The sequence below is a fragment of the Petaurus breviceps genome, unplaced genomic scaffold (assembly GCF_028583685.1).
Source record: "Petaurus breviceps papuanus isolate PSGF00001 unplaced genomic scaffold, PetGlider_PUasm1.0 181, whole genome shotgun sequence".
NCBI lineage: Eukaryota > Metazoa > Chordata > Mammalia > Diprotodontia > Petauridae > Petaurus > Petaurus breviceps.
In genome coordinates, this window is record NW_027185784.1 from 19311892 (window position 1) to 19322635 (window position 10744).

A 10744-nucleotide genomic window follows, 5' to 3' on the forward strand; every position below is an offset into this window, starting at 1 on the left:
AAAATCATTCTTCCCCTATATCCTTTAACTACTATTTCTGCCTATGGCAATGTATCCAATGTCTCCCATGCTCATAAACTTAGTTATCTCCCTCTACATAATCCTTACTGTCATCTTTCACATCCAGTCAGTTAGAGGGTACTATAGATTCTACCTTCACATCATTTTTATCCATTGTCTCCCCTCTATTCTTTTTATTGCCCCTGCCTTCAACCAGTCCAGTCTCTCATTACCACCTGCCTGGATTTATGGCGTAGCATCCAATTTCAACTAGATCCTCAACTCTCTCCAATCCTTCAAACAGCTACCAAAATAATTTTTCTTGAGCATAGATCTAGTTATGTTACACATTTTTTTTTATTAAAAGCATAAATCCAAAATAAAGATTAAACTCTTTGTCTGGCATTCAAGGACCTGCACAGTCTGGCATCATCTTAAATTTTCTACTTTTTCAACCTTCTCTCACATTTATTTCCTATATGCTTTATGTTCTAGTCACAGTGGACTACTTCCTGCCCCCAAAACACTACAATTTAACTTCACTTACACTGTTCCCTTTCCTTAGAATATTATATCTTCCAGTGTTTCTTGGATTCTCAAATATCCTTTAAAGTTCAGATTAAATGCCACCTCTTTCATAAACCCTTCGGCACTATACTACAGCCAGTTACTTCTTTTCCCTTCAGGTCTTATATAGCACTTTGCTTCATTATTTAATATTAATATAGTTATAAAAGACTGTGCTAAATGTTGGTGTCAGCAAGTCACAATATATCTGAGCCTCAATTTCCTAACCCATAAAATGCTACTTGTACTATCTATCTTGTAGGGTTGGTGAATAAACCTTAAAGACTCTGTTTTATTTAAACTGTTCTCTGTACATAGTAGGCACTTTAAGTGATTTGCTTTATTCAAACTACTTTGACACTGAGATAAGGAACTAAAGAATTTAAGAGAAGGCATGAGAGACCTAATACTGTGGGACACTTCACTGGAGGTCACTGCTATAATGGGCATATAAGGACATTTATGGGTCAAAGAAAGAAGCTTCAAATAATGGCATAGTATTTCTGGGATGAAGGGGAACATACAAAACGGGAGACAGAAACATGCCTTTATCTGGATACTATTTTCATTCATTTTGCTGCCATAAGTTACACAAATTTGTTATTTAAAGCACTCAGTTTCCCAGTCCCGAAAGGAGCTGTGAAAGGTGAGTGAGCTGGTTCTAGCAATGGCTATAGATTGTGCAGTAAACAAAAGTATGTGTGATGATATTAAGTACATGGCTCACCCATGCTAGCATCAATTTAGAAGTAACCATGGTTTTGAGTTGATTCCAATGATCAATCATTTCTATTTTAAGACAGAAATATTTTTCATTGTCACAGATTAAATACACCACTGGCCCTAGTCAGACACTCCGAAAACTTATGCTGACGGTTAAATGGATGAAATGAATTAGACTGAATGTATGGATCAATATAACCTATCCCCACTAACTCAAAGTACATGTCCTAATGATGGTAGATTATCTTCATACAGAAGGAAGATGTTTATTACTCTATAATATTCTAGATATTGCTTGGGGCTTAAGCAAAGGCAACCAATAAACATTTGGTTAGGTACTACTTATATATAATACTCCAGATCCTGTACCTACTATATATTTGACCAATATTGTTAATTTATCAAGTAAGCATGTACATGGAACTGAAGTAGCTTGTGCCTTTATAAATTTAAACATAAGGTTGCCCCAACAGAGATGGTTTCACTATAACCAAATCCATTGTACAGTTATGAAACTCCATGGTACTGTTTGGCCCAAAGCCCATTTATGATGTTATTCCTATGGAACTACCTCTTGTAACATTGGCTAGATTAAAGATGTGTTTTCCCAAAACCAATTAACATTAGATAGGTTATGCTAATAAAAGGTAAACCTTCTTATGAAAGTTTACATTAGTAAATATTCTATATCTAATTTATTATACTTATATATATAAATATATAATTATTGTACTTATTTAATATAGTGTGATTTAATAATTTGATTAGGTTTCCATTATTGCCATAAAGGAAAAAAAAAGTAAGATTTTCATATTCTCTGATGTAAGGAAAGCATTACATTTTAATTTCAAGGCAAGATAATTTCTTGAACACAATAAATACAAAGCAGATGGAACTGTGATCTGTTTTAATCTGGATACTGTTCAGGAAACTAGAAAAGTGAGCCCAAAGTTTTCAAATTTTTAAAGAAAACAGTCAATTCTTAGTCAAGTTTTTTTTTTTCCTTAGGCTCGTGATCCTATTTTCTATTGTACAATTGTTGCCTTTTTAAACCTGAGGCCCCATTAAAGTGTAGAGGATAGCACAGACAGAATGGGGGATGGAGAGGGAAAGGAAACCACAGAGAAAGGGAAGTTAGAGACCTGATGTATAGTATTTCACAGAAAGTGAAACAGAAGTACATGTAAACAACACAGTGAACATATCAGACCTGATGCAGACATGGACCTACTTATCCTGCTATTTCAATAATACTCATCTTCAGTGAATTTTGTCATCAAAACTTGGGAAAGGTTTTATACTCTGCACACAGTAGATATTTAAGTGACGCTATTGTCAAACTACTTTAAAACTTAGTTAAGATATAATGAAGGGCATCTCGTCCAAGTATGTTTCCTGGATTAGGCCCAATCCTACTCTGATACTTTTACTACTCTTCCTTTCCGTACTTATGCACTGTTTTCAACATGACAATGCTTTACTTTTTTCTTGACCTGTTAAGTGTTGTAACTTACTTTAAAAATTTTGGATATAAATCTCTAAAATTTATACTACATTCTAATGCTTTTTAAGTAAAATGAACACAATCATATCATTTGTGATCCATGATCTTCATGAAGATCAATTATTTTGTTAACAATGAGGTATAGGGGTGGCCAGGTAGCACAGCAAGTAAGAGCACCAACCCAAGAGTTGGCATGACCTGGGATCGAATCTGGGCTCTGATTCTTAGCACCACACCCAGAAATAACTGGCCGTGTAACCTTGAGCAAGTTATTTAACCCCAATTGCTTAAAAACAAACAAACAAAAAACCAATGAGGTATAACTATATGTATATGTATGTATACATATATATAAAATGAGATCAACTTCACAAGTCACATAAAAATATCAGGCTTTTTCATATCTTCTATGATACTGGCCTTTGAGATTATTGTTTATAGGGTTATTTACTCCATATGCCAAATAGCCCTTCTGCTACCTTTCCATCAGCTTACACATAATATACTTTTGTAAGTTTATGCCTACCTCATTCCTCATAGTTCATTTTAACTTGCTATGGCATTAGATCATATTAGCGTAATGTATCAAGTAAACATTAAGAATAACAATAGCTAGATTTATATAATGACTTAATGTTTGCAAAACACTTTCCATTTAAATAGTGTCAGGGTGTTGTCCTTAGGAATTAATCTACATAAACATTAATATGTGAGATTAATGGTTTTTATGAAATATATTTTGGCTACATGCAAACACTGAAATTCTCTTAGTTGTGCTCTACATAACTGAGGCTGCTATTGGTAAAAAACCTCTGATTAAGTGAAGTGTTGATTTGCTATCACTGGTATGTTAATTTAAGTCTCTTAAAGTATTTTATACATGCATAATGATATATTCCCAATCATCCAAATACACAAAGCAATATTAGAGACAGTACATGGATTGTCAGTTTAAAAAGAAAATGAATAAGTGAACAGAGAAGTTAGAAAGATGGTAGCCAAGTATCAGAGACTGGGAAATGGTTAGAACCCCGTCTAGGTCTGGTACTATGTCTTCTATTTCTTTTACACTCTCTCTATATTGCCCTGTAAAATGTTTAGGACACAGTGGGCACTCAACAATAAAAGTGCATGTTCAGAAGTTAAATGTTTGTTTTTTACATCATGGACCTGAGTCTTTACTGGTATCACACTGATGCAGGTGTAGACTAACTAGTGTTCTGCCTTAAGAGTTGCTTTGTGCATTGAGACCTTAGATAACTTGCCTATGGTCACACAGCCCATATAAGTCAGAAGTAGGACCTGAATCCAGGTCTTCCTGACTTGAGACCTGTTCTCTCTAACCACTATGACATTGCTACCTTGAAGCTAAAATACTTTAAACATGGCTTTTAATAAAATTCTAAGTCACATTTCAACGTTTAACTTGGATACATATTATTATTATTCTCCTCTGACATACACTCAGTCCATCCATGCCACGTTCCCACAGATTTGGGGATTCTCTTAACTAACTTTTCATTGGTCCAGATGCGGATTCTGAACCACTGTTTTCTTAACTCCCTCATAATTTTTTGACTTTGCTGAGGAGAAATTAGAAGTAGACTGAGGTAAGGCAGGAAAGGGAGGCACAACTGGTTGGAGGAACCCACAAGTTCCTAAACACAAATTTAAAGAGGGAATGGTCTACTAAAAGGGTTATCTTTGCATGTAAACAATGTCACAGAACTTAAAAATAGGATGGGGTAGAGGAGGAAGAAATTTTAACTAGTCTTCATGCCTCAGTATGAAAGCCAAAAATATCATGCACTCTTCTCCTATACCTTTTGACACATATATACTTTATATGTAAACACCTTATGAATATATACGAATAGCTTGGCCAGTGAATGAAGAAATGGGAAGGTGGGACTTCAGTGGGAGACACTAAGAAAAGTGGCTGAGAAAAACAAGGTGTGATCGGTAAATGCTAGCTTTTGGCTATTTTTTGTTGCTAAAGACAGAGGCCAAGTCACATCTGGAAATCTAAGAAATGGAAAAACTAAATGTTCTGCTTATCAGGTATTATTATAATCAAACCTTTTTTTTTTTTGTTGCTTTTTAGGGGGGGAAGGCAGAGCAATTGGGGTTAAGTGACTTGCCCAAGGTCACATGGCTAGTAAGTGTTAAGTGTCTGAGGTCACATTTGAACTCAGGTCCTCCTGACTCCAGGGTTGGTGCTCTATTCACTGAGCCACCTAGTTGCCCCTATAATCAGACCTTTTAAGGTAAACAGTTAATCCTTATTGCCTGTTTTCCCTCCCAGCTACATATATTTGAATGATATAGAATGATAATGGATAGAATACACCACCCCCCACACACACAAATCAAGAAAACATTTCATATCATTGAAAACAATGATATATTAACTTATAAAAGACACCTACTTAAACATAATCAAGAAACTTGTGTTGATATCTTATATACTTAGACTTTTCAAAAATACTAGTGGAGACCTTGGTATTATATAGTGTTCTAACTTGAGGCTTTTTGTGAAGTCAACTAGATGCAGTAGAAAGAATACTGGATCTGGAACTCAAATGGCTGAGATGGAATGGTTGCTTTTCTACAACTACTTAAGTGACCTCGGGTCAAATTTAGCTAATCTTTCTGGGCCTCAGTTTTTATACTGGTAAAATGAGGAGATTGGACTGGTTGACTTACCATGGTCCTTTCCAACTCTAAATCTAGGATTGTATCATTCATAGGACCATAATCATAAGTCAGGGATCTCAGCAATCTAGTGCAACCCCTTCACTATAATGACAGGAAATTATATGTACTTGCTTATTACTCAATTTATATTGATAAATTTAATGCCACCAGGAGAGATGGCACACCACTGTACCATAATCTGCAGCAGATAATTGACAGAGTGGATAACAAAGGCCTAAATAATGCAGTTGAATATGAGTAGAAAAAAATTATTACTTGTACACGAAGTCTTTAAGAAGCTACTTTAAGCATTAAGACCAATTCCACTTGTTTGTTGCTTCCTAATATGCAACTGACCTGAGAGAAAAAACAGTGGTAAAAAAAATGTTCATTTTTCTCAGAAAAAGTAAACTATTGACTTCAACAGGGCAGCAAGAATATATATATGTGTCTTATGTTTGTATCTGTTGTGAACTTATGATTTCCTTTGAGAACTGCTTTTAGTATTGCATTTTAAGCAACTAAAGGAAGAATAAAATCACGTATAAAAACTGTTATATCCATAAAAACAGTAACTTGTTTGATAAAAAAAAAGGGGGGCACTGGGGTCAACAAGGAAAGTCCCTCCTGAAAACTGAGATATTTAAATCCTTCTCTTTGAGACAAGGGAGATTCAATTTTTATACATGTGGCTTTGGTTGTAAATTGGTTTTCCTTCACACCAAATAAACCTTGGCTGAACAACAACACTAAGTATTAGACAAATGAGTATTTGGGATGCTTTCAGTCAGAAGGCTGGACTGAAGTCAACATACTCATACAAAAAAACAAACAAACAATTGCTAAGACGCCTTAAACATATGCCAGCTCACAGTCTTACCACTTGAAGCAAAAGTGTATTCGTGTTGTGGCAGGAGAGAGGAAAAGGGCCACACCCAAAATTAAGGCTCCTTAAAGTGATATTAAGTTTCAGATTTGTGATTTTCAGAATTATGACATTTAAAAAAAAAACTGCCATTTTCCTTGGATACGTATAAGCTAGGTCAGGCTCAACATTTTTAAAGGAAAGGTTCCACTGGTCAGTACCAGCTGGGTGACTTTATTCACCGTGGGAGGGTCCAACACAGATTTAATACTAATCACAGAGGTCTTCAAATAAGAAATACCGGGACAACGGCCTACCCCAAGGAGCCGCTCCTGGAGGTCCAGAGGAGTGACTTAGGGCTAACCAGTCTTCCCTGAGTGCCGAATTGCAGGACAGGCTTAGCTTCCAGGTAAGTAAACTTGACAGATACTAAGACTACGGTCATTCTGATTGCCTGACCCGGGCAAGCAGCACTCGCTCTGTCCTCTAAGGAGAACTAGAGCTCTCGACCTGCCCCTGTCCCTCTCGGTGATCCTCCAGGACCCCCCAGTCGTGGACCCTTGCAAGGAAGCCTCCTCCGCGCCGGCCGCCGGCCATTCCCCCTTCCCCTACCCAGGGACCTGGAGCCTTGTCCGCGGTTCCCAGTCCCTTCCACTCCCCCGGCCCACGCTTACCTTGGCCACATAGTCTTTCACCTCATCCAGGTCTCCATTTTTCAAAGCCCACATGAACTCCTTGTCACACATCACTGCGGAGGGGCCGGCCGGATGGAGAAGGGGAATGAAGACGGCGGGCGGGACTGAAGGAAGGAGGGCGAAGAACGAAGGCTGCGGCGGCGGGCGGGGAGCGGCCGCGGGAAGCCCGGACGGAGGGCGGCACAGGAGGGCTGCTGGCCAAGGCGGTTGGACGCAGCAGCCACAGGAGCCGGGAGAAGGAAAGTTCTCTCAGAGCCGGGGGCCGCGCCAAACAGAATCTGCCTGGAAAGGGAGAAGCACCTTCCACTTCCGGTTCACGCTCCCTCCAGTGACCCGTCCCGGGCTTCCTCTTCCCCTTCTCCCTCCAACGCCCAGCTCAAAGCCCCGCCCCCGTCACCAGCGGGAACTCGGAGGTGGGAAGGGGGCGGGGAGTGCTCTTAGTGACTGGCTGGCCTCCTTGCGCAGGCGCACTTAAAACACAAAGCGGGGCGGGGGGGGTGTGATGGAGTGATTTGAATCTGGAGAGGAGGCGTGGTAGGGGTTCCAGAGAGAGGGCTATTAATTGTAGAAGAGTCCTGGGTCTTTGGGGGCTTTTAGAGCTAGAGAGGATCAGTCAATTAGGCGTTTATTGAACATCTGGTATCTTCCAGTCCCTGGGCTAGGTGCTGGTTAGCTAAAGTTTATTTGGGGGAGATAACATACATATAATATACAGTTAAGAGGATACACAGCATATATGCAAAGCAAGTGCATAAGTACAAGATAATTTGGGAGAAGAGATACTAGACCTCAGCAGGGGAATCAGGAAAGCCGTATGTAGAATGCCACACCTGAGCTGAACTTTGAAGGATACAAGGAATAGTAAGAGGTGAGACAGGCGTGCATTCAAGGCATGGAAAGTGTCTGTATGTACAGTGTCATGGGAGATGGAGATGAACTGTCCTGTGTGCGTGAAGAATGTCACTTTGTCTATACCATAGCGAATGGGGCAATAACATAAAAAGGTTGTAAGGTAGCTTGGGACCAGCTTCTAAAGAACTATGAATGTCAGGTAGAGAAGTTTGTGTTTTACCCTAGAAGTACTTAGAAACTCACTCTAACTGGGCTCTGATCATCATACATCTTTTTTTTCTTTTGGTAGAAAACTAAGCCTTAACCTGAGATTATTCAATCCAAACTGATATTTTGCTATTTTTCTAATTCAGGCTTAAATTTAGCCTCATTCAACACAATAGGTGAAAGTCAGTTAAAAGGAGCAGAATGGGAGTCCAGCCTGAGCTGTTAGTTATGGTGGTTAGGGAGAGGCATTAAGAAATTCTGGCTGAGTGCATTCTTTTAGCGTCATATCTTATATGATCTCTAAAGCATGTTTTCATTTTGAGTCTTTTTCCCCCCATAGCTAACTTCATGCTTCAGAAGATTTTCAAAATCCAAAGTGCTGTTTTAGAGTTCAAAGGTGGTAATTCTAAGGAAACTGAAAGTACTTAAAGGCTTTTCTACAGTTACTTTATTTTTTGGCGGGCAATTGGGGTTAAGTGACTTGCCCAAAAGTGTGTTAAGGGTATGAGGCTGCATTTGAACTCAGGTCCTCCTGGCTTCACCGCCGGTGCTCTATTCACTGCGCCACCTAGCCACCCCTCTACAGTTACTTTCAAAGTCATTAAGTCTGGGGCAGAACTTTCCTGAGACAATTCTTAGGGCAAATGCTCACTCCGTAAAATTTATAAAAAATGAAACTGACCCAGATACACTAGGAAGTCTAGTTACCTAACTAGAAAGGTAAGTACTACATATCTTGCTGCCTTCAAAGCGCAAAAACTTGATTCATTAATACTGTATGGGTATCTGTTGTTATATAGTATAAATATATATTCCAGAATATTAACCATAAATAGGAGTTTCTGTAAAATGAAAGCAACTTTCCTTATAACACAAGATTTGTCTTGTCTTCACAAATTAGAGATGTGTTCTCAGAGAAAAGAAAGTAAATCCATTTGAAAACTGGACTAATGATGATTGGAAGAACTTTGACAGCTTAGTATTATAATTCTGATTATAATACAATACTAGAAACACTTTCAGAGAACCTTCATATCTTCCAGAATTTTCCCTTTTCTAGCATTTAGACTGTCCTATGTTTCACTCTCAGTACTTCTCTTCCTACACAAGACTACTGGGATTTCTCCTATACTTGAAAGTTGCTTAATTCCACACTTGCACCTCCAAAAATTCACCTTCATTATTTTTGTTTTAATACTTATATCTAACAGAATTAGTCTAAAATATTACAGCCTGTCATTGATCCTTTTGTCTAATATTACTCAAGCTTGCAAGTTCCTTTAAGTTGAACCTTCACATTTTTCAATGTAAAATAATGCTTTAATTCGTCTGTTTAGTAAGTTTGAAATGCTGTAAAATGTCTTTACTCTAAATGGTAATACATCAACCAAGGCTACATTCCTTTGATGTAGCAGTAAGAAAAATGTATCAACCAATGCTCTGGGCACTTTTCTAGGAGCTGGCAATACAAAGATAAAAATGATTGACGTCCTTGACTTCAAAGAGCTTACATTATATTGGAAGAGGCAACTTGTTCCCAAGAATAAAACATGTACATAATAAGGATATACAAAATATATACACAACTAGTTTCTTGGTGCAGGCACTCCTTTCCTCCCTTTATGACCTGTCCCACGATGTTCTATCCATAATCTTTTATCACATTAAATGCAAAAGTAAGAAACTAAAGGCCTTTTATTCACTTTTCCTGTTGAGACTCCACTCATTCCCTTACTGCCCTCCTCCCCTAATTTTTACTGTTGCCTCTCCCCATATTAGCATTTATTTTATTATTTGCAATTTGGCTCAATCTTGCATATAGTACTTTATAGTTTTCAATTTTTTGAGGATTGTTTGTTTATATCTTTTGACTACCTACCTACTGTGAAATGACTTTTGGTTTTATATATTTCTACTAGTTGTCTTTCTAGCTTTGTTATAAGACTTTTATTATAGCTATTTGACCCAAAGATTTTTTTTCCCTATCAAACACTTTTATTGTTATCCTGTTAATTTTGTTCATGCAAATGCTTCTTCGTTTCATGTAATTGAAATTATTTTTATTTTTACTTAAAAATTTTAAAAAATTTATTTCTACTTTATTTTTTTAAATCAACTCTATCCTATATCTTTTTAAATCAACTCTATCCTGTATTTGTGAAAGCTATTGTCCCTGTAGAGCAGAGGTGTCAAAGTTGCCAAGAACTGGGAAATATAATTGGGAAATATTTAACAAAATAAATACAAATACAATACAACATAGGTAATGTTAATCTGTAGTTTTAGAATTCAATATGCAGCCCCATAAGGATCTTTTTCTACTTGAGTTCTTGAGTTCTTCTACTACTTTAACTTCCCTTTTGTATATATGGTAATTGATGAAGAAAAAGGAAAATGGTATTTTTGTATAAGAAAAGAAAAAAATTAAATCTACTGATAAGGGATGTAAAGTATTTCCTCTTTCATGGAATAGCTTGATAACTAAGAGGAGTAGTAAAGGAAATTTTGTTCAATGGAAACTTATTAAAATCTCTGTTAAGAAACACAGTTTTCAGGTAGTCTTGAGCAAATGGAACAGAAAATGAATCATGGCATAAATATAAGGGCTATACTACCCAATAAAGTTTGTAGGGT

At 37.4% G+C, this 10744-nt stretch overlaps 1 protein-coding gene across 1 annotated transcript in view; it reads right to left on the bottom strand.

Annotated features, from left to right (window-relative positions):
* MTPN (myotrophin) overlaps nucleotides 1-7409 on the bottom strand; it is a 64325-nt gene extending 56916 nt beyond the window's left edge. The window contains exon 1 of the mRNA XM_069087297.1: nucleotides 7031-7409. Within this exon, the coding sequence (XP_068943398.1) occupies nucleotides 7031-7102 (72 nt within the window). The 5' untranslated portion in view covers nucleotides 7103-7409. The remainder of the gene's footprint in view (nucleotides 1-7030) is intronic.
* Nucleotides 7410-10744: the final 3335 nt, after the last annotated feature.